The 25,021-nt window shown below is 46.8% G+C and overlaps 1 protein-coding gene across 1 annotated transcript; it reads right to left on the reverse strand.

Annotated features, from left to right (window-relative positions):
* Positions 1–6,734: 6,734 nt before the first annotated feature.
* Positions 6,735–22,729, reverse strand: Fbxw12 (F-box and WD repeat domain containing 12). The gene is made up of 10 exons (XM_055601655.1): positions 22,634–22,729; positions 21,838–21,875; positions 21,506–21,666; positions 19,949–20,067; positions 14,750–14,959; positions 13,032–13,190; positions 11,974–12,184; positions 10,940–11,118; positions 10,530–10,654; positions 6,735–6,840 (listed from the first exon to the last, which is right to left on the reverse strand). Exons 1-10 carry the CDS (start codon positions 22,721–22,723, stop codon positions 6,735–6,737), a joined length of 1,398 nt encoding a protein of 465 aa, XP_055457630.1. The 5' UTR covers positions 22,724–22,729.
* Between the last annotated feature and the right edge of the window lie 2,292 nt (positions 22,730–25,021).

The following is a 25,021-nucleotide window of genomic DNA, read 5'->3' on the forward strand; positions in this document are numbered from 1 at the left end:
GGAGCCAAAATACTCCGCCAGAGCAAGGCCAAGGCCACCCCAGAGATGGGAAAGCCAGGGCCCCTGCCACCCTCACACCCGCCGGGGTACATGCCACCATTTGGAGTCCCATGTAGAGTGCCACTTCCCCCCAGCCCAGGCTCCTTCTTGTGTCTGAACGTAACAGCATACATACATATGTTGAGTGCACGTGGGCTTGGGTCAGGCAGAAGCTCTACCCTTGAAGGAAGTGTGCACTGGTTGGAAACCCCATGGACTCAGAGCATGAGAAAGTGGGCTTTGACCTGGCAGTGGCCACTAGGGAGTGGACTTCCCACCCTCAGCGTCCTCTACTGTATGTCAGTCCCTAACTGCTTGGCAGAGGAGTCACCGTGGGAAAGCTGCCGGACAGGCAGGACCCTGCTCATCTGCAGGCTCTCCATGCCCTGCTGGGTGAGCCACTCCACAAAGGCTTCTTGGGAGAGAGGAAAAGAGGAAGGAAAGACAGCGGAAGGCGTTAGTTCCACACCGGCCCCGTCTAAGGTGGAAGGTGTTGTGATCGCTGGAAGGGCAGAACCTGGGGCCAAGAAGACCTGGGTCCTCGCTGAAACTCTGTCTCCTGCTTTTAGGGCCTCTCTACCATAAGCTGGTTTTGTAACTGGACCAATCTGAAACCCCAATCTCTCAGGATGCCTGACTCCATATTTAACTCCGCCCAGCCTCTCTCTTCCACACAGTGACATGTGTGGTTGGTTTGGTTGCTCTGGGTTTTTTGGTTTTTGGAGACAGGGTTTCTCTGTATCCCTGGATGTCCGGGAGGCTGGCCTCAGAGTCAGAGATCTGCTTACCTCTGCCGGGATTCAAGATATGCACCACCACAATTTTTTTCTTTTTGAGTTTTTGTGAATCATGTTTGAGGATCAAGAACAGGCACCTTGGGAGCTGCCTGCGCTAGCCTGTCCATTGCACAGGATGCCAGCAACACAGCCTGTCACACAGTGCACAGCTTCCAACCTGAAGAAAGAGTCCATTTGACAGACAAAATCACTGTTCTGTTTTGAGATCTGCAGAACTGAAAAGCATCTGGGACTGACACTGACTTCACACCCAAGAAGGCACCAACCCCATCCCCAGTCACCTGTTTCTAGAAACCAGTCAGCTTTCCAGAACTGTCCTCTCCCTGGCCAATCTGTGACCAGCTAGCTCAGCAGTTAATGAAATTCTACGTCATGCACCTACCTTCTCCCTTGCTTGGCCCTATCAGGCAGATTGTGTCACAGTGCACATGTGGTCAGAGGAAACCTTGAGGGAGTCAGTTCACTTCCACCACAAGGGTAATAGGGATAAAAAACAAATCAGCAGGCATCTTGATGCCCCTCGAATGCCCTTTTAAAAAGCAAGCATACCAGGGTGGCTGTGTGGGCACAACCTTTAATCCCAGCACTTAGGAGGAAAAGGAAGGTGGATCTCTGTGAGTTTGAGGCCAGCCTGGTCTACACAGTGAGTTCAGGACAGCCAAGGCTACATGGAGAAATCCTGTCTCGAAAAACCAATAATAACAATGGAAAAGAAAATCAGTCAGAAAAATCAGGACATTTAAGTATCACCGCAGAATTTTGTCATAAAATAAATGAAAGATGGGAAGGTGACATTTCATCGGCTCGGAGGGTGAAAGCACTTGCCACCAAGCCTCACAACTCAAGGTCAATATCCAGGGCCCACAGAGGAGGAAGAGGAAAGCCACTTTCAAAACTTGTACTCTGACTTCCACTTGTATGCCACGGCAAAAATATAATTAAAAAAAACGTTTTGTTTTAAACGGTACTCATGGATGAAGAGTGCACACTGCTGTTTCAGAGACTAAGAGTTCATCTGCCCGGAATGCTTCCAACCAAGAGGATAAACAGGAAAGAGGACTGGAGTCAGATGATCAATCCTCACTTAGCAAGACAAATGGGATGGACAGGGGAGGTAGGAGAAAACAAGTAACAGCACAGAAGCCTACCACAGAGGGCCTCTGAAAGACTCTACCTAGCAGTTTATCAAAGCAGATGCGGAGACTCATAACCAAACCTTCAGCAGAGTTCAGGGAACCATATGAAAGAAGGGGGAGTTAGTATGACCTAGAGAGGACAGGAGCTCCACAAGGACAAAATATATCAGGGCACAGGGGCCCTCTATGAGACTGTGTCTCCAACCAAGGACCATGTATGGCTATAAACTAGAACCCCTGCTCGGATGTAGCCCATGGAGCTCAGTAACCAACTGGGTTGCCTAGTAAGAAGAACAACTATTTCTGACATGAACTCAACGACTGCCTCCTTTATCTCCCCTCCTGAGGGAGGAATAGCCTTGCTAGGACACAGAGGAGGACATGGCAGCCAGTCCTGAAGACACCTGATAAGCTAGGGTCAGATGGAAGGGGAGGAGGACCTCCCCTAGCAGTAGACTTGGAAAGAGGCAGGGAGGAGATGAGGGAGGGAGGGTGGGATTGGGAGGGAGTTGGGGAGCGGACTACGGCTGGAATACAAAGGAAATAACCTATGATTAATATAAAAAATAAAAATAAACCCTTACAACCACCTACAACTACAGCTGGGGGAGGGGTTTGTGTCTGATGTGCAGCAGCCTCTGAGCTCGGGGCAGCTGTAGTCACAGGCATAGCCTCCCACCCAGCACGGCCCACCCAGAATATGGCCACCCAGCACTTGTCACCCCCCAGCATATGCCAAACCAACTAAAATAGTTTTAAAGCTTTTTTAAAGACAGTCTGGTCATGGTGGCTCTTGGCTATAACCTCAGCAATCAGGAAGCCGAGGCAGGAGAATTCTTGTACTCACCAGTGAATTAGGCTACAGAGTGAGGTGAGTTCTGTCTCAAACACTTCTACCAAACCAAACCAAACCAAACTCCACTTAGACAAGTAAGGTTCTGGGTTTGTTAGTCATGCAATGGAGGCTGCCCACCAGAGGCCCTGCTGTTAGCAACAAAGCTAGGCAAGCACCTGCAGGTGCCTTCAAAGCATCCTTTCTGTTTCAGCTACAACCCAGGGGGAAAAGTTAGCAGAAATGGTTTTGTCTACCTTCCTTCCTTCTGAGCTCTCCCGGAAATACAGACCCGAGGTTGCAGCCTGTCTCTCCTGGATTAGGACTTTAAATTGAATACCTTCAAGAAAGTATGTGCCTGACCCATAAGTGCCCTCCCATATAAATATGTGTAGGATCCCCAAATAAGTCCTCACATTTCCTGTCTGATGAGGGCACTTTCTGCCGTGCTCTTTTGTTTTGGCTTTGCACTCACCAACATGTAAAGCAGCTGTGTTCACCGACACTGATACACTGTGACAGTTTGTCCCAGAAGGCCACTAGAGACCAATGAGAAGGTAGTGTATGGAGTGGGCACACGATGGACAAAGGGATGATTCATGCCCTGGGTGGGACGGAGGAAGAGCTCACCACCCTGCTCAGAATGTGGCTGGGGTCAGGGTCAGCCTGACTGCCTTTGGAATCATCTAGGAGACACATCTCTGGGCAAGTCTAGGAAGCTGCTTCCAGAGAGCTTTAACTGAGGAGGGAGACCCACCCTGAAGGCAGGCAGCACAGTGCCCTCAACCGGGGTTATCTTATCGGGAGACTAAAAGGTGACAAAAGAGCAAGAGAGCATTCACCTCTGCTCCTTGACACACACAAGGCAACCACCTTCCTCACCTCCTGCTACCATGATTCCACTGTGATGGACTATCTGCCCTTACACCAGTGAGCACAAATAAGCTGTCCCTTACCTTGTCTTTGTCAGACACTTAACTGTAACAGCAATGAGAAAATAACCAATATAGCTTTTTATTTACTCACTTATTTGCTCATTTTGGTTTTCTGAGATAGGCTTTCTCTGGGTAGCCCTGGCTGTCCTAGAACTCAATTTGTAGATCTGCCTGTCTCTGCCTCTCCAAGTGCTGGGATCACTGGCGTGCACCACCACATCAGGCTATATTTGTTTTGTTTTGTTTTGTTTTGTTTTGAGACAAGCCTTCTACATAGCCCAGGAAACTCTTGAACTCAGAGAGATCTACCTGCCTCTGTCTCCTGAGTGCTGGGATTAAAGATGTGTGCCATTATATCCAGCATGTTAACAATTTATTTATTTTCTGTATGACTGTTTTTGCCTACATGCATGTCTGTGCACTGAATGCATGCAGTGCCCAAGAAGGCCAGAAAAGAGCATTGGATAGGATCCTCTGAAACTGGCTTTAGAGATCGTTAAGAGCCACTATGTGAGGGTTGGGAATCAAATCTAGGTTGTCTGCAAGAGCAGCGAGTGCTCTTTACTGCCAAGCCAGCGCTCCAACCTCCAGTATAAAACATTTAAAACTTATGAATAGGGGTGTGTGTGTGTTTGTGGTGAAATGGATCAAACCCAAGATTTTGCTGTGCGAGGCAAGCACTTCACCACTAAGCTATATCCTCAGGCTATTTCCAAAATTTTCTATTTAATATTTTCAGACTGTTGAGCATGGGCAACTGAAAGAACGGAAGCAAGTCTATGCCTAGAGAAAGAGGACCACAGTTCAATCGTCCCTGTGTTAGGAGGTCCAGATTTGTCCCAAAGTGTCTTTAACACAAAGTTTCTGGATGGTAAATGAGAATGGCTTTTCCTGTGGAATTTCACTGGATAGAAATTATTAGTCAAGCTGGAGCTGGGTAGACGGCTCAGCAGTGCGTAAAGTGCTGGCTGCTTGAAGGAAGAGGCGCTGAGCTCAGCGCCCCAGCTGGGTAGTAACAGCCAGGTACAGCGGTGTGTCTACAATGCCAATGTTGTGGGGGTGGAGGTGGACACAAACAGATCCCAGGGGCTTGCTACCCAGTCGGCCTGGTGCAAAGGGTGAACTCCAGGTTCTGGGAGACTCTCTCTCAAGAAGAGGTGGCAGGGGATGGGAGTGGGGGCTGCAGAGATCTTAGGCTTTTGGAACAAAAGCTGCTTCTGGGTTGCCTAGCAACTTATGATGTCATGTGTACTGCCAGCCAGGTGTGGTAAGGCGTGGTTACCTTGCCCCTTAATGGGACAACCTGAGACATGGTCTCTCTCTTGCTCTTGGTCTTTTTCTCTCTTGGCCTTCTCCCTTTCTCTATCTGGGCGCCCCTCCCCTCTGTCCCTATTATATCCTGCTCTCCCTTCTCTCCCTCTCTTCATAGCCACCTCACAAACCTCTTTCATAGAAGATCTTTCATAGAAACCTCTTCATTAATTGGTCCCAACAGAGATGGCTCAGGCTAAGAGCACTGGGTGTTCTTCCAGAGGTCCTAAGTTCAATTCCCAGCAGCCACATGGTGGCTCACAACCATCTATAGTGAGATCTGGTGCCCTCTTCTGGCAGGTAGGTGTACATGCAGGCAGAACACTGTATACACAATAAATCTTAAAAAAAAAAAAAAAAATGCAGAGACTGGAAATGCTCAGTCAGTAAAAGCGCTTCCTACCACCCCTCGGGACCTGGGTTAGGTTCCTGGGCCCCACATGGAGGAGGAGAGAACCTACCCCCGCAAGTTGTCCTTTTACATGCGTGCCGAGGTGTGCATGTACCTTCCCCTACTCCAAAATGGAACAATTGTTTTTAAAGATCAAAGAGAAAAACACCAACTCGGATCCAGTCTTAGTGTGCACACTCACAGGTGAGTGTGCTCAGACCTGTAATTTTTAACCATTTACTCAATACTTTTTAAAATTAGGATCATTTAAAAAATAATTTATGAAAATAATTTTTAAAAATAACTTAAAATGTTATGGGTATGTGGACCTATAGCTTTTGAAATGGAAACGTGTGTTCTTCCTGGATGTCCGTATGTGCGCCACGTGCACGCCTTATACCAGAGCGGCCAGAGAGGGTGTTGGGTCTCTTCTCACCGGAGCTGCAATGGTCCTGAACTGCTGTGTGGGGCTGGGAACTCAAGCCAGGTCGTCTGTAGAGCAAGTGCTCTTAGCCACTGAGCCATTTCCCCAGCCCCTCCCTATGCTCTTTAAATGTCTTTAAAGCAATTGGTTCTGCTCAAAGAGACTTCTGAGGGTCTGCTGTCTGATTTCTGGTGCAACTCCCCAGTTCTCTAGAAACACTGAATTTCATTTTAAAATTCCTTAAAATTCTATGATGATAGTCTCTGTGTTGCCTGATTTTTTTCAGTTGGTAATATATTCATTCCCCAGCTCAGAAAAATTCTCTTGTCGCTGCCTTACCTTGAAAAAGGGTTGTTAAATGGTCCAGTCTACTTTGAACTGCCTGTGATCAGGCTCAGGCCTCCAGGCACCACTCTTCCCTAGACAGCCAGAGGCCTTGTTTTGCCTGTATGCATGTGTGTATTATGTATGTTTGTTTTTGCCTGGGTGTCTGTGCACCAGAAGCATGTAGTTCCTCTGGAGGTCTGAAAAGGGCTTTGGGGGCTGGAGAGATGGCTCAGAGGTTAAGAGCACTGGCTGTTCTGCCAGAGGTCCTGAGTTCAATTCCCGCAATCACGTGGTGGCTCACAGCCATCTATAATGAGATCCTGTGCCCTCTTCTGGCATGTAGGTGTACATGCAGGCAGACTAATGTATAAATAATGAATAAATCTTAAAAAAAGAAAAAGAAGAGGGCCTTGGATCCCCTGGAATTGGATTTTCAGCCCAGCTGCCTCATCTCCTTTTAGCAACACTGAGATTATCAGTCTGGACTTGCAATAGACCTTTATTATAGGTGAGGAAGAGGGCAACAGCCACTAAATTAGTTTTCAGGAGAAGACATTCAAAATATATGCGGCCAGAAAACAGCACTGGCGACTTCTTGACACCACACGAACTATGCTCAGATCATCGCATAGTGTCTTGGGAAAGATGCTGCCAAAAAGAACAACAAAGAAAACAAGATGTCAGCACAGAAATGGGAGTGACCTTTATCAACTGATGATGGCCCTTTACAACTTTTAAAGTTATGTCATGTATGTTTGCCCACACGTGTGTACCTGTGTGCTTGAACACGTGTGAGTGTATGTATACAGTGAGAGAGTGTGATCATGAGTGTGAGTGTGCAGGGGTGTGTATGCGCACATATGTGTGAGTGCTGTGTATATGTGTGCATGTGAATGTGTATGAGGGGGTTGGGGTTGGCCTGCTGCTATGTTTACTAATGTTAATTATTTCGCTCCCAGAGGTCTGCTTGCTGCTTTAGCACATGCTAACAACCCCAAGTGATGCCACCTAACCTTCCCTCCAACATGATCCCTGAGGAGCTAAGAAAGTTTCCTACACTCCTGGGCAGGGCAGAAGTGAGGGAGGCAGAGCTAAAGTTCTCAGGCTTGGAGGCCACGAGGATCACGGGAAGAGAGATGAGAGGCCTGGAGAGGAGAGATTTTAGGCAGGGGTTACGGTAAAAAAGAACCACATGTCTGGGAGGATTTACTGTGGACCCAGTGATGGAGAGAAACAGCCCAGAGGAGGAATATGTCCAAGTGTCTGTGGGCTATTGGACGGGAAGTAGCCCAGCTAGGGATTGTTAGAGCACTTGGCATGGAGTGTGGGGCTGGGAAGTAAAAGGTAGCTGAAAAGGGAAGTTTCTGCCCAGCTGCAGTGTATAGGCATACTAAAAATCTAACAGAATGCTCGTCTCCTTTACTGATATGGTGGCAGATTAAATAATAACCACTGTAATAGTCATCAATGGCTTAACAGTAAACAGTATAACCAAATGGCCTACAACGGGGGGGGGGTCAGGGAATAACATGTGGGCATCAGCTCTCTCCTTTCACAAGGAGGGTCCAGAGACTGTCCTCATTGTCAGGCTTGGTGGCACCTGTCTCAATGGCTGAGCCATCTCAGGTGCATTTTGAATAACTGCACACACTGGCAAAGGTATCATTCATATAGGACTACCATATAGGAGTACCAACCTCAACCTTCTGATAGACCTCTACAATTCTCAATGCTCAAGTCTTCGAAAGCTTAGTAACCATGAAAGGGGCCAGGGGTGAAGTCGCATGCCTGTAAATCACTTCAACTTAGGAGGCTGAGGCCAAAGAAATGACTGAGTGTGAGGTTCATCCAGGCTACATAGGGAGACCTTTTCTCAAAACAAACAAACAAAAGAGAGTTTAATCCATAAATCTATCTTAGACTTGAATTCTGCTCCCATGCCATCCTTAGTTTACTCAAAGGGACTACACTAAAGCAGCAGTGCATTCCTCCCCCTGGGTGGCATGCAGATGGTGGGGCAACCGTCCTGTCAATCATTCCTCTTTACTAAGGAGGGGCACCTCTACCTGATCATTCAGGAGCTTACAAGTGTCAGGCCTGCCCTGGGCAAGTGCACAGCCTCCTGTCCTTACAGACTCCAGCCAAAACCTGTCCTCCACACCCATCTCTCCTTTGCACTGAGGTGATAAAAATGGCACCCCTATTTCCCTCCACTGGGCAGGGTGAAAACACAGCAAAACTCTCTGAAGTTTTGCAGTAAAGTTCATTATCAGATTCACATTTACATGTGCAAGACCCTCGGTTCACTCCCCCAGCACAAGAAAGACAAAATACTTTCCCCAAATTGGTAAATGTACGGACTCGAAAGCTGATTGAGCCCAAACACACTAAACTCCAAATATTCACATGAGATACACCATCATCAAAATTCTAAAAACTGATCCAAAAAAAAAAAAAATCAGAGGGACATTACACCTGATCTATAGAGTGACAGACTCCAATGACAAGAGATCTTTCAGCACATCGTAGAAGCCAGAAGGACATGGTAGAGCCCTTTTCAAGTCATGAAGGAAAAGAAACTAACACCAGTTAAAAGACACAGTTAAAAGAAATGAAAGGCAGAAAAATCAGGAGTTCAAGGCAAGCCTTGGATACAAAGTTTGAGATTAGCCTTGACTACATAGCAAGCCTGAGGCCAGCCAGGGGTATACGAGAGGTCTCAAAGCAAAACCTCACAGGCATGCAGGTACACACTCGTGTGCACACACTTTAAATAGCCACGGCCTGCTTGAGCAGACCTGGAGGGATCACAGTACTGGATTTTAAAATACATCACACAAAGTTACTGTGGTCAAAGCAGAATGGAGAACGGCACTGCCATGCGTCAGCACCTAGGGGAAAAATCCTACACATTTATAGTTAATTAATCTTTTTAAGGAAAAGGAATAGTCTCTCTAATAAATGTCAGCAAGGCTGTTTAGCCACCACATTCTTTCTTTGTTTTTGAGACAGGGTTTCTCTGTGTAACCTTGGCTGTCCTGGACTAGCTTTATAGACCAGGCTGGCCTTGAACTCAGAGAGCTGCCAGCCTGTGTCTCCTTGAGTGCTAGGATTACAGGAATGCACCACTGTGCCCAGCTGAGCCACCACATTCTTATACCAACCCCTACTCCATAATTCAACAATCAACTCATTAAAGACATAAAAGACAAGATGAGACCGGAGATTGGAAAATGACCAAAAAGAGAATCTATGACTCAGGTCTAGGCAGGAGTTCTTGGAGAGTAAATGTATGGGTAACCAGAGCAAGAATTGACAAATAGGAATGAATCAAATAAAACAAAGTGAAACAAACAAATGAACAAAACCCAAGAGAATGAAGAGAAACCCCACAGAGCAGGAAAGAATTGTTTTGAAATAAGGTTTCACTTTATAGCCCAGGTTAGCACTGAATTTGAAAGTGGCACAGGCCAACCTCAAATTTGACATAATGCTTCTGCCTTAGTCTCCTGTATTCTGGAATTATAGGTGTGTGCAACCATGTCCAGAAGGAGAAAATACCTTTAAGTCATACATGTAATATAAATTATATTGGTAACTTGCCATGTGCTGGTGACCCTTGTTGAAAATGAACTCCAGGCTGAGCAGAGATGTCACACACACCTTTAATCCCACCTTTTCTTTTGGAGATGAGGTGGGGTGTCTCCCTAAAGGGCTGCCTCTTGTACTCAGCTTCAGACCCTCAGGTGCTGGGACTGGGGTCTGCACCACCACACCTTGCTCACTGGAAATAATTTGTATGAAGGCAAGTAAAACACAAGGAAAAAATTAACCAAATGGAGACAATGACAACTCACTGATGAGGCAACCCAGGCTGGTACAGAACTCAAAAGAGAATCCATCCTGCCATGAAAGACAAGGAATGAGGGCACAGTCTCTGCTTTTACCCTGGGAGTGAAGCTGTTGGCACGCTATGTAGAACAGGCTAGCCTGGAACTGACAAGAGTTCCATCTGCATCTGCCTCCCAGATGCCGAGATTAAAAGGCATGCGTTATGCCTAGCCGGTTCTCATTTTCTTTTTGTTTGTGATAGATCTGCAATCAACCAGTCTGTCTCCCAAACTCCTTGAGCAGCTGAAGAGAACCCTGCCCTTCTGCATCCTCCTGCCTCCACTCCTGAGTGTCACACACAGCACAGTGCCTGCTTTATGTGACGCTGAAGATCATGAATTCAGTCATCTTTTTACAGAAATTTCAATTTTCCTTTAAAATTGAGTTTTAATGCAGAGATTTTTTTTTTAATTAGGGTAAAGTTTAAGTCACAAAGCAGAGCTTACCTTTGTGGTCCCAGATGACGCGGGTGTTGCAGACGGTAACACTTCCTAAGGAGGTTATTTCTCTCCTCCCAAGCGTACACCTCTAAAGTACCATCATTAAACGTGACGATGACATGGAGGGGATCCTTCAAAGGACACCCAGATGTGAGTGGACAGGAGTCAAGGTCAAAACACAGGAAGAGGGACAAGGGGACAGCTCACAAGGTAGAGAGGCATTACTGAGCAAGCCTGGTGCTCTCTCCATGGAGCCCCCAAACAGGTGGAAGGAGAACTCCAGAGGGTTGTCCTCTGGCCTCTGCGAGTGTGTTCACACAGACACAAAAGCACATGCGCACCCCATAACAGTATTAAGTTAAAAAAGGTAAATCTGTGTTTAAAAACCCACTGGAGGGGAAACATCTAAGACATACCACTTTTAATCTCGTGATCACTTGTGGATAGTCCTGAAATGTCTGCAGCCTGAAGCCCCACATGTTGAAGAGGAGAAGAGATTTTCCAGTTGAAAATACAATCACATCCTTCTCACTGACTCCCATCCATTCCATGTTATTAAGGTAACCTTGCATCTCGAAGCCTGCAATCTCACGTGCTGCTCCATACAAAACACACAAAATATACACAGGTAATTTTTCAGTCACTTAAGCCCAGCAAAATGCTTGCTGAAAAGCATGCCCCTACCTCCATGGGACTCTAGGCTGATAGAGGCAATGAAGACAGTCCATAGGTCTGACAAATCCATGTCCTTGGCCATGGAAAGGCAGGCTATGTCTCAGGGACGGTGTGGACAATCAATCATAGCTCCCGCCTTGGAAAGACACCTGCACTGGGAAGGACATTAGAACCCAGCCCCATCATGTGATGGAGACAGAACAGAGTATCTACCCAAGACAACCGGGTAGAGCACAGTGAGCACCAAACAGGCACAAGCTCCTATCTAGCTGAGCAGCCCTTCTGCTCCCTTTGCAAGGACTTGCATTATCATAGAGTGAGGCATGCCTTTAATCCTAGCAGAGTCTGATGGAGTTTGAGGCCAGCCTGGTCTACAGAGAAAGTTCCAGGTCAGCCAGGGCTACACAGAGAAACCCTGTCTTGAAAGACTAAAAGAACAAAACAAAGACATGTTTTTATGGCTTAATATGAGAGCCTGGGTGAAAGAGAAATCAGGATTTCTTTTAAAAATTGTTTGTATGACAGGCAGTGGTGGTGCAAGCTACAATCCCAGCACTCAGGGAGGCAGAGGCAGGAAGATTATTTTTTACTTTAACATCATTAGTGCATGGCTATGCGTGCGTGTGTGCGTGCATGCACATGGAAGCCATCTTGCCAGCACCATCTCTTCTTTTCGAGACAGCTCCCACTATGAAGCCTTCCTGCCTCAGTCTCCTGACTTGGGACATGTGCCATCACGTATGGCTTGAGACATTTCTAAGGTGGTGACATTTACCATTAGCAGATGTCCTCTTCTCAGTCTCTATCAGTTCCATATCAAACGTGGAAAATATTGCGTTTTGGACGGGGCCTCTCCGGGACATCAGGGTTATTCTGTCTTCCCTTCTTGGGGTCCAGAAGGCTCTTTGGCATAATGAAAATGGGAGGTCGATAAACACCGGATTGGAGTATTCTAATGGCCTCAGCAAGCTTCTCAAGAGAAACACCTGCAAAAAGAGCATGGCACAGCAGAATCAACGGAGATTAACACTATAGCCGTCTGGCACCCGTGTGGCTCCAGACACAGGCTTCAGGGGGAAACCAGGTGTGGATGTTTTTGTTCTTCATTACACAGGGCTGGGTAGCCATCACTTTCACTCAGGGAATGAGTAATTCATTGACTTCCTGCCCCTCCTATCATGTTCAGAGACAGAATGGAGTCCCTGACCCACATCAAGGGTGGGTTCATCAGACAGACTGCTTAAGTAGATTTTCCCTTGCAGAGGACTAGTCCAGAGCTGTTTGCTTTTTAAGATTTTTAAGGAGGAGGCATTGAGCCTCTTACTGTAACCCATACTGGCTCTGAAAGTACAGGGACATACAAACCAAATAACTAAGCATGGGCCCTAGAGAAGAACGCTGGTCTCTGTGCGGACCATCTGCCTTCCAGCACTACCAACTAGGCACCAGAGAGCAGGAATTAACAAAGGAGGAGCATAGAGAGCGCTGGGTACATGCCTGAAACCTAGCGCTAGGGACGGAATCCTACAGTGTCACACAGTGACAGCAAGATTGCTGTGAGCTCAGGGCCAGCAAAGGTTTCCAGGGACCCTTACTTCACCTGCCTTCACCCTGCGGTTGAACCAAGTCTCCAGGACACTTTCCACTAACAGAAATTTGCTACTGTGACAGGGCCTGTGACTGCTACCTAGAACTCTGTTATACCTGACTGGAGGAATCACTTTTGCATGTGATAGAGCCTAGAAGAGAGGGGCCATCTGCTTGGGCCTCCTTGAGGGCTGGCCCTTCCCACATTCCTCACCCCAACGCTGGAGTTGCTAGAAAGAACCTTACCTTTGGCAAGATTTTTGGATGTCTCTTATTCAAAAAAACCCATTTCTTCTGAGGAGAGCAGTAGACTTCATCAATAGGGTATTGGAATATATGGATTCTGATAATTAGGCATAAGTCGGGAATCCTAAACACATAGAGGTTACCGGAAGTGTCGCTTGCCTGAAATCAGAGCACCGGCAACAGGTCAGTAGGAAGGCCTCAGGCGTGGAGGAAGCAGGATTGTCAGCTCTGAGAGGCACAATCACTTCCTCCATCCAGCAACAGAGCAAAGCTCTGACCAGGCTGCCTAACAGAGGGGCCTGGTTGGCTCCACAGAATAACACTTTCTAGGCCTGGAGTGACAGCTCAGTGGTAAGAGTCCAGGCAGAGAGGGAAAGAGGATGTTGGCTCAACTCCCAGCACCCATGTAGAAGGTCACAACTGTCTGTAACTCCAGTCCCAGGGGCTCTAATAGCAGCTTCCAGCCTCCACGGCTCTAAGCACGCACACAGCACATAGACACATGCAGGCAAAATACCCACACACAAAATCATCTTTCCCTCTTATGGTTTTTTGGGACAGGGTTTCTCTGGCTCTCCTGTAACTCATTCTGTAGACCAGGCTGGCCTCAACCTTAACAGATCCACCTGCCTCTGCCTCCTGAGTGCTGGAATTGAAGGTATATGCCACTATGCCCTGCAGGAATTTTTTTAAAGAGACTTTTGCAAGGCATGGTAGCATTTGTCATTAATCTCAACACTTAGGTAGGAGCAAGCTGATCTCTGAGTTAGGCCAGCCTGATCTACATAGTAAGTTCTAGGCCAGCCAGGACCACATCGTGAGACTTGTCTAAAAATCACAAGGAGAAGGGCATTTTCTAAGCCCTAAGTCCTCCTTCCTAAGGACTGAGACATCAACATCAATGTTTCTCAGCATCTGATAAAATTCCGTTTTTCTCTCTACCGTTTCTGCCCAAATTCATGAACTCAGCAATAATAAACATTTGAAAGAAGAGAAGATGTGAAATTTAGAAAAAACTGTGAGGGGTGCGCATACATGGAGACCAGAGAAGGATGTCAGGTGTCCCTGCTATACCACTCTGTTTAGTCTCACTCTCTGTCCGTCACTGTCGCTCCGTCTCGCAATCGCTTGTCTCTCTCATGCTACATCTCTCTCTCTCTCTCTCTCTCTCTCTCTCTCTCTCTGAATGCTCTATCTGCATGTACACCTGCATGACAGTAAGGACATCAAACACCATTATAGATGGTTGTGAGCCACCATGTGGTTGCTAGGAAATGAACTCAGCACCTCTGGAAGTGCTGTTAGCCACTGAGCCTTCTCTCCAGCCTATTCCTTTTCTTCTTCTTTTTTTTTTTTTTTTTTGAGACAGGGTTGCTCTGTTTTGGCTCTGGCTGTCCTGGATTCACTCTGTATACCAGTTGGCATCAAACACAGACATCCACCTGCCTCTGCCTCCGGAGCAGTGGGCTGGGATTAAAGGTGTCTGCCACCACCAAGCCTTTGTTATTTTTAAAAGAATGGCTTAGGAAGTGTAAATGAGGTAGGTCAAAGGCCAAGGAATGGACATTTTATGGCCATCATTATTGGTAGACTGTAACTGAGTCTCAGGGTTTGCAGAGATGACTCCAAGATAGAGAACTGAGGTTTGACAGTACTGGGACCTCAAGTTGGCGCCTGTTTTGTTCTGTGTGCCTGCTCTCGATTTGGGGGTCACTTACCAAGACAACCGGGCCGTACTTTGTAAGGACAGCTTTCAGGGTTTGACAGGAAGTAAACATGGTGTTAGTCGCCTGAGCATCCCTGTCACGGCAGTTCCACAGTTTGATGGTTGTTTCCATATCTACAGTGACCGCCAGGTGCATCTCAGGGAGGGTGGTCATCCTGGTGATGCAGGTGGGCTGCACGGGGCTGACCCAGGTCATGACGCCCTAGGGAACAAGAGGGTGGTTATGTCTGAGGGCCTCGAGTTCCACCACTTTCACACACCCACTTTAATTGGAAGCCTCTTCCAGACCGGAACCATTTCTCACAAGAAAAGCATATGAAAACTTTAAGCATCTCTCACTGGTCATGATAGCATACACCTATAATCCCTGCCCAGGTAGGCAGAAGTGGGAAAGTTGGTGCAATTCTGGGGCCAGTCTGGACTACAATGTCGAGCTGCAGGCCAGCTGGGGCTGCATGGCAAAACTGTCTCAAAAGAAGAAAAACACACATACACAAAAAGAGAAAAACAAAGATCTAGATTATTTGCGGAAGAGGTAGACATGAAAATAGGACATATGCATTTGCTCAGAGGCAAGTAGGCATTTGCTACACAGAGCATAAAGAACAGGGCTCAAGAGATGGCTCAGAGAGGGTACTTGCCACCAAACCTGATGACATGAATTCAATCCCCAGGAACCACATGGTGGAAGGAGAGAACCGACCCTTACAAAACATCTGTGAAGGACAATCAGTGGCCCTGTGCTCAAATCAATTTCTCCTTTTACTAACAGGGACAACAAGCCAGCTGTGGTGGCACACCTCTTCAATCCCAGGGTCTCTCTACAGCCCTAGCTGTCCTGGAACTCACTGTGTAAACCAGGCTGGCTTCAAACCCACAGAGATCTGCCAGCCTCTGCCTCCTCAGTGTTGGGGTGAAAGGCCTGGGCCATCACTTCTGGTATTAAGTTTTCTAACACTTGAAACAAACCTATTCATCAATGAGTCAGTTGCAAAATTTGTTATTGTATCAACAGTTCTTATACATCCAAAGCAAGAACAGGTTCTCTTCAAGAATTTTCTTTAGCTTAAAAAAACCATCTCACACACACATGCACACACACACACACACACACACACACACACACACACACACAAAACCACCTCCACCACCAACAAAAAGCCAAAAGCATAAATATGAATGTGAACTTAATAAATTATTATAAGCAATTTACACAGACACATTAATAACCTCTCCTTCCCCTAGATGTAATCTTCCTTTAGAATCCATCTTCCTTTTGAGCCCACCTCTTTCACTAAAATGTGACTCTCAGTATTTTGAGGTGTTTATTACCGTGTAGCACTGGACTAAGTCCCACGAGGAGGAGGTCAGGTTTCACTCTCAGCTCTCTTTGCCAGGTATAGTAAGGCACCACTCTATCCTACCTACCACTTAGGAGGCAGAAGTAGGAGGGTTCCTATGAGTCTGCGGTAGCCTGGGTTGCATAGTGAGTTCTAGAACAGCCTGATACTCTTTCTTCACACCAGAAGAAAACACCATATCACATGATAGATGGTTCTGAGCCACCACGGGGTTGCTGGGAGTTTAACTCAGGACCTCTGGAAGAGCAGCCAGTGCTCTTAACCTCTGAGCCATCTCTCCAGCCCACCTGACACTCTTTCTTAAACAGCCTCCCCGAACAAAACACAACCAAGAAATCTCCAACCCCAAGATCATCCAGTTTATTATGGTAAATTTTCACTTTGCTGTAGGAGACAATGCCCCATTCCTGGGCACCCACAGAAAGCCTACGTACCCCACGCTTTGGACATCACAGACATTCTGCTGCACTGACACAGACACAGCAGGAGGCTCTCTCACAAGTTAGAGAACTGGCCTTCCCACTCCTCTGCCTCGAGGTGGCATGGGTGTGGGCTGATGCCCTCCCCAAACCTTGTCAGGAAAGCTGGTCCTGCCCTTCACTGCTCTGGCACTCCAGACAGACCTCTCACCTTGACTGGGCAGCACAGTGGGGCTAGCTCTGGAGGTGCTCATGGGGTGAGAGCAGGAGAGCTGGCAGCTTTGGGTGGCCTAGCCTGAGCAGTGCTGATGGTACAGATAAGGGAGGGCCAGTGAGGTGACCAGCTCAGCTACCCCCAGGCCTAGATCCAGGGCTCTGCGTTGGCCCACTCCAACATTTGTATCTGCAAATGGTTGGTACTCGTGGTTGGTACTCGTGGAAGGGCCAGCCCTGCTGTTCCAAAGCTGCAGATTCTCCAGGACAAGGGCATCAACAGGACAACCAGGAGGAGGCCCACTGAGGATCCAGTACTGATGGTGTCATAGAAACCAGAGACCTTAAACCAGACCTCCGATTCATTACAATGAGCATTTGTAAGTGACGATGTGTGGACAGAAGGATGCACTGTGGGACACACTGAGACGTACTACAGCTTCCACGATGAGAGGTTTTTATGCTTTGTGTGTGTGTGTGTGTGTGTGTGTGTGTGTGTGTGTGTATTTTTGGGGGAAGTTTTGAGGGTGAAGGGTGAATATGAGGGGACAGGGAGATAAGCAGGACTGGGGTGCATGAAGGGAAACTCACAAAGAACCAATAAAAATTAAAAATAAAAAAATCAGAGAGCACCAGAGAACTCAGAAATCATGAGGTAGAGGCAGGGGCAGGTGGATCTCTGTGAGTTTAGGCCAACCAGGGCTACGTAAGATCCTGTCTCAAAAAATTTTTCAGAGAAACCTCAAAAAAACAACAATATATACCTGGAAAATAAAACACGCCAACCACAGAGTCAGTAGACATAAATAAATCACTAAGATCTGGACAAACAGGGTCAGTGAGTAGCTCAGTAGGTTAAGGCACTTGCCACTAAAAATGATAATCTAAATTCAATTGACCCAAGTCTGACCCTTGACCTTTGGCACCCACGTGGTAGGAAGAGGAAACTGACTCCTACATGTTGCCCTCTGACCTCCACACACGCTGTGGTATTCCAAGTACATGAGTGCATGCACATGCACACACACATACACAAATACATGTATAATAAAGAGATGGCTTAGAAATTAGTGAAATGAAGCCAGGCATGGTGGCACATGCCTGTAATCCCAGCACTCAAGGAGAGTTTGAGGCCAGCCTGCTCTAGGACAGCCAAGGCTACACAAAGAAACCCTGTCTTGAAAAAAAAAAAGTGCAAAGAAATAAATCAAACAAAAATAAAAATTAAGAAGGAACCAAGTAAATTAAATAAATTGATCAAGTTACAGTAGGAATCCATTATGGCAGATATCAGCAATATTCAGAAACTCTTTAGAGTACACCTTAAAAATGTTTTCCAATAAGTTGGATAATAAAAAAGGATCATTTCTAGAAGTAAATGACCTACCCAAATTAAACTGACATGAACAGACAGGCTTGTACAAATGTATGCATTCTACACACATATACATGCAAACAGAAAAACTGAACAAAAAATTCACAAAAAATATCCAGGACCAGATAACTCCCTAGTGAAGAAAAAAGAAAGGTTTTTTTTTCTGCTTTTGGTCTTTTTAAGACAGGGTTTCTCTGTGTAAACTAGCTGTCCTGAAACTCACTCTGTAGACAAGGCTGGCCTCAAACTCTGAGAGTTCTGCCTCTCCTCTTCCCAGTGCTAGGATATAAAGCATGCAACCCACCCCCAGGCTTCCTTGGTGAATGTAACAAACGTTCAAATAAACACTAATCCCAATGCTTCTCAAACTACTCCACACTATAGGAAAAGAAGGGGCATTACCTTACTCTTTCTATGAAGCTGTTATTGCCCTGATGCCAAAAACCAAATGTAGATATTAAAAAAAGAAGAAGTAGTTATAGCCAGTCTTCCTGATGAACTTAAAGAAATTCTCAACAAAATACTTGCAAACTGAATTTAAGCACATATCAGGGGGCTGGAAAGATGGCTCAGTGACTATGAGAGTATACGATTGTTAGTATTTGTATAAAAATGCCATGCACACATCAGATACCATATGAAAGAGGTTTATTGGATGGAGATAGAGAAAGAGACAGAAGAGAGGAAGACAGAGAGAGCAAGGATGAGGGAAGGGGGGCCCTCAAAGAAAGAAGAAAGCAGAAGAGGGGGAGAGAGCAGAAGAAGAGAGTAAGAAGGTCAGGGAGTGGTGGACCAGTCACTATGTCCCTGGCCCAGATGATGTCATAGGATGCAGGCACTGACATAGGATGTTGCAGGACCCTACAGGTCCCTAAGGGAAGGCCAGTTGAATTGCCTGCACAACATAACAATTATTCTTACAAAAGACTCCAGTTCAGCGTCCAGACCTACCGTGTTCACAATCGCTTTAACTCCAGCTCCAGGGCACCTGAGGCCCTTTCTGGCCTCTACAGGCACCTGCACTCATGAGCACACACTCCCCTACCCCCACATAAGTAATTCTAAATAATAAAGATAAGTCTTCTAAAAAGAACATACCGAGCTGGTGGTGGCGGCACACGCCTGTAATTTTAACACCAGGGAGGAAGAGGCAGGTCGATCTCTTGAATTGGAGGCCAGCCTGGTTTATAGAGCAAGTTCCAGGACAGACAGCGCTACACAGAGAAGCCCTGTCTTTAAAAAAAAAAAAAAAATTAAAATGTTAAGATCACCCACCGGGATCAATCTGGCTTTAATTAAAGGATATATATATATATTAAATATATATATTTAATAAATGCTATAAATTACATACATGCTATAAATTATATGGACTCCATAGAAATTGCATGGGTTCCCAGAGCCTACACAACATCTCAGTCACTGGCCTCTGCCAGCTGCCACCAACTGTGAGCACACACAGGCACACAGGCGCACATACATGTAAAGTAAAAAATAAACCTTAAAAAATATTCCTGGGAGTAAACCTAACCCAGTATGTGAGAAGATCTCTGTGATGAAAACTTTAAGACACTGAGAAGCACTGGAGAGAGGGCTCTGCACACACCTGGGTTAGGTGCCCAGCGCCCAGAGCTTACAACCCATCTGCAACTACACTGTTGTGACCTCCACAGGCTCCAAGAGTGGTGGTGCCTATAATCTTAAACCCAAGCACTTGGGAGGCAGAGGCAGGCAGGGAATCCCTACTCACCAGCACTGACAACAACAAGATGAAGTCAGAATTCATGTCCAGGTAATTTTTGCTACTCTCCGGGCAGACTCACCTCTTTAATATCCCAGGTGGTAAGCCTGGACATGGAAGTCACCACACAGACAACTGACTTCCCTTGTCCACTTGGTGTTAGGCCACTCCCTGAGAGGTAACTCGCCAAACCCTGACCTCCTGCAAGGAAACCCAAACAGAGTTTGGTTATTAGATAGTTGAGGGGCAACCCAAGCCAAAAGGGGTTATGTTTTCCTTTCTCCACCTTTGAAGGAAGGCTTGGCCAACAGCTGTGGAAAGGATGAAGAGAGTCAGCCAAACAGGCTGCAGGCTGGCCATTTGGTCCTTTACACTTTAACCTGCTTCTGTAGAACACCCCGGGTACCGGGGGGCTGGGGCTGTAACTGGTGGGGAGATTGCTAGGTCCCAGAATCCCATAAACTGTTAAGTTCAGTACTCATTTGAGGTCAGCCTGTGGTAGGCACACGAGACCCGGGGTTTAAAGTAATAAATAAGTTTAAAGTAGTAAATAAATAAGAATAGCCGGGCGTGGTGGCACATGCCTGTAATCCCAGGACTCTAGGGAGCAGAGGCCAGCAGATCTGTGAGTTCAAATACAGCCTGGTCTACAAAGTGAGTCCAGGACAGCCAGGTCTGCACAGAGAAACCCTGTCTTGAAAAACAAAAAGAAAACAAATGAAAGAATGAAGAAAGAAAGGAAGAAGGAAAGAAAGACAAAAAAGGAAGAAAAGAAATGAAAGACAGAAAAAAGAGAGAAAGAAGAAAGAAAGAAAGAAAGAAAGAAAGAAAGAAAGAAAAGGAAGGAAGGAAGAAGGAAGGAAAGAAAGAAAGAAAGAAAGAAAGAAAGAAAGAAAGGAAGGAAGGAAGGAAGGAAGGAAGGAAGGAAGAGAGAAAAGAAAACGCCAGATGTGGTGATGTACCAGTCCCAGTGAAGGCAAGCGGCAGATCTTGAATTTGATGCCAGCCTGGTCTACATACGGAGTTCCAGGGCAGCTACTGCTATATAGTGAGGCCTTGTCTCAAAATATGTAAGACTCTGTCAGGAGAATGAATTCCACAAAGCTGTCCTCTGACACATACATCACATACACACATACACTAAAAGTAATGGTAAATGTAAACAATTTAGAAAGTACCTCTCCATCAGAAAACTGTCCCATGGAGGTTTTTTAGGAAAAGAAACAGTAAAGCCTGTGCAATTTAGTAATGTGCCCATTACGTTCCCTCTATATTCTGGGAAGGCAGGAAGCCTTTGGGGAAAGGCAGTGATAGGGCTGGCTTTCCATTGTTGAACAATCATGCTTCCATAGGGCACATCACAAAAGGAGAATACAGATGGCTTCCATGGCTAGACAAAGCCCGAACCCAAATGGGTATTTTTGTTTTTTTACTTTTTTATTTTCCTTTGAGAAAGGGTTTCTATGTGTATTCAGGCTGTTCTGGACTCATTTGGTAGAAGGGGCTGGCCTCAAACTCCCAGAGATTCACCTCTGCCTCCCTTCATGCTGGGACTAAAGGCACTGGCCATGCACCTGGCTGACTGCATGTCATGGGAAAAACCAAATGGGCATCTCTTCTAGGGTACCCATGCCCATACCAAAGTTTCCAGGAATTTCTCTGACGAAGAAGTCTGCTGGTTTTGCCAGGGACTTGGCGCGTTCTTGCCTACTTCGGTAAAGAAAGAACTGCTTCCATGTCTGTGTGCCCACGTGCTCTAGGGTGATGTCAAAGCAGTACCATCTCATCAGACACAGCCTCCTGCAATGCACAGTTGCAATCCCATCGGGCTGAGCCCAGGCAGCTCACCTTAGAGCCCCTGTTACCGGTGGGAGCCTTTTATTCATTCACCTTCCTCACACACCCGAGGCCCAGGTGCTGAAGCAGAGGGCCTCTTCTTCCCTTCCCACCCCACCCTGCCCCTTTCCTTACCTCCACAGGAAATCACTGTTGGAAACTGCATTCCAGCTCTACAGGAGAGAGAAATATCCTTAAGCCAGCAAGCCTCCCCTCTGCTCTCCCTTGCTCTGTGCTTCCCCCACACACACACATACAGGTTAGTCAAACAGTCCCAGCTCTCCAGGCCCAGCTAGGCTGGAGACACCTACCCGAGCAAACACAAGTCGTCTTGTGAGAGCTCGGAAGGATGGCTGGTCTCCAAAGGTTTGTGGAGTCTCGAGGACCCACACAGCAGCAGCACAACTCCACAGAGCAGCTTATGCCCGTCATTTAACAGATTTTTGTTGTCACTCTTGTTAGTGTTCTGAGATAGGCTCTCTAGGAGCCTGGGCTGCTTTTAAATTCACATGGTTGAGTTGGACCCAAACTCCTGAGTTGGCTTCCACCTCCCAAGTGCTTCAGGTACAGGTGTGCACCACCATTCATTCAACAGGACTTGAGGGGTTCAGCGTGAGTAATGCTAGCCCATAAAGCCCTTTGATGTGCCACTTCGCTGTTCTGTAGGTTCGCATTCCCATGGGTCAAGAGAAGCAACTGAGTTCTCCCCAGACCCCAGATGCTAAGGTGTCAGAGCTGAATAGACAGGCCTGAACAAGTTTGAGGAGTGAAGGAAGGCTGTGTAAGTGATGGAAGTGTGATGATGGGGCAGCCAAAACTCCGAGACTGAGGCGGAAAGGCCAAAGGGGCCTCGCGTAGGAATGAACACAGTGGAGGGGTTTAGGCAAGAAGCTGGTCGATTGGACAGCAGCAAGAGGTGGAGAGTCTTTACCTTGTTCACTTGGCCGACCTGTAGCAAGCTATAGGCATCCAGGTAGGAGCAGATTTTTAGCATTGGCAAACTAGGCAAAGAGAACTCCATCCTATGGGGCCTCAGTCCACATTCACTCTCCTTTCTCCTCCCCAGCTTGCTCTGGTTTTAAAGGCTCAGCCAAAGCTGGTATCATCAGCAGCATTTGGCCCAGCTCATCACGCTTTGATTGGAGCAAGCTGCAGATGTGTATACTCTCAGCCTGACCCCCACCCCCCACCCACTGGAGCCAGATATGCTCAGCTGAGAGCGTTCATACCCAAATGCCCTCCGCAGTGTTGTTCATTCTATAAATGAGCCCAATACCTTCCTGGCTTTGTGGGCCAAAAGGATGTGACCCGAGGCAGCCCCGATTACTGAGGTACTTGTCAGGACTTTCTAGAAAATACCGAATAACACACTCCTTCTCATCCGCTGCAGTTGTCTATGTGAAGCCCATTAGGTTACTCTAAATTACCGGAGCAGGGATCAGCCCTCCATGCTTATGTCAATCTTGAGCACTGAATTAGATCAGCAGGGTCCACTTAGTGGCAACACAGCCTCTGATGTTTTGCACTTGTGTATTTAGCTTTCTAGGAGAAAGGGGCGACTGAGGAAGGGCAACTCACTATCCAGCCCTGACTGACTAGCCTGGAACTTGATAGACCAGGTGTCAAGCTCAGAGATCTGTCTGCCTCTGCTTCCCAAGTGCTGGGATGGAAGGTGGGTGCCACCATGCTTGCCTTTGAATTTTCCGTTTGCATGTTCGCTGAGACAGAGGATGGCCCTGGCTTTTCTCTGAGGAACTGATTTAGATATTCAAATGCAAACTGTTATCAATGCATTCCTACCCCAGGTCCAATTTGATTTTTTTTACAAGGTATAATTGTTTAAGGGTTGTGTGTGTGTATGTGTTATCGAGACAAGACATCCTCTTGTGAACAAGGCTGGCCTAGAATTCACTGTGTAGTTTAACCTGGCCTCAAACACTAAATCCTCCTGCCTGCAGAAGCCCAAAGACAGTGTTACATCCTCTGGTACTGAGATTTCAGACAGCCGTGAGCCACCATGTAGGTACTGAAAATCGAATCAGGTCCTCTGGAAAAGTAACCAGTATTATTCACCACTGAGCCGTCTCTCCAGCCCCCTACACAGATATTTCTTCTGGTTATATTGAAACCAGTAGTTCAAAAAGAGTCGCCTGTCAAGGTGGCCATCAAGTGACAGCTCACAGTGTGAGTTGAAGATGGTTATTGAACTAGAGAGGGTCTCTCCACATCACAGCTCTGGCTGACCTAGTCTCACTATGTGGACCAGGATGGCCTCCAATTGACAGGAATCTGCCTGCTTCTGCCTCCCAAGTGCTGGGATTTGAGGAGTGCACCACCAGCACCCGGCTGGGATGGCTTTCTTATTAGGACACCTGCCGTTGTACTCAGAACTCCTCTGAGATCGGCAACACAATCACATCTTTTTTCTATTGTGTGTAAGACTGTGTGAGTGTATATGAACTTGAGTGCAGATACCCACAGAGGTCAGAGGTGTCAAATCTCCTGGTGCTAGGGTTGCAGGCACTTGTGAGCTGCCCAGGTGGGTGCTGGGAACAGAACCTGAGTCTTCTGTAAGAGTGGCATGTGCTCTTAGTTGCTGACTCATTCCCACCTAGTTCCGTATTTTATCATATTAAGTGACATTCACACTTCCCTCATTTAAGTAATACAAGTTCCAGGCACTGGAACACGGATGTGTCTTTTAGAAGGGGCCACCTTCAATCCACTGCAGTTCTTGAGTAAAGACACTTTCGCGTGTCCACTTGGTTGGGGATCCTGCGAATACCACTTAAACAATGTTAACGAGGATCTTGAGCAAGAGTGCACCCAGGTTCTTAACCAGCTCGTGCTGCAGACAGTTGGGACCTTGCTGGCTGCAGCAGGAATAGGAGGGCGAGATGTCTGCAGCTGTTGATAAGATGCTTCAGTGCGTTGCCAAGATGTTTTAGGAAACTTGCCATCTCAATCTTCAACTTCCACATAAGAAGCTTGGCCTTGGGGGCTGGAGAGATGGCTCAGAGGTTAAGAGCACCAGCTGCTCTTTCAGAGGTCCTGACTTCAATTCCCAGCAACCACATGGTGGCTCACAACCACCTGTGATGAGATCTGGTGCCCTCTTCTGGTATGCAGGTGTACATGCAAACAGAATACTGTATAAAAATAAATAAATAGATCTTTGAAAAAGAAAAAAAAAAAAAAAAAGGAAGTTTGGCCTTGGGGGCTAGAGAGATGGCTCAGAGCTGAAGAACACTATGTTCTTCCAACGGTCCTGAGTTCAATTCCCAGCAACCACATGGTGGCTCACAACATGGTCCCTCTT

This window comes from Psammomys obesus, unplaced genomic scaffold (genome assembly GCF_907164565.1).
Source record: "Psammomys obesus unplaced genomic scaffold, mPsaObe1.curated_primary_1811, whole genome shotgun sequence".
Lineage (NCBI taxonomy): Eukaryota > Metazoa > Chordata > Mammalia > Rodentia > Muridae > Psammomys > Psammomys obesus.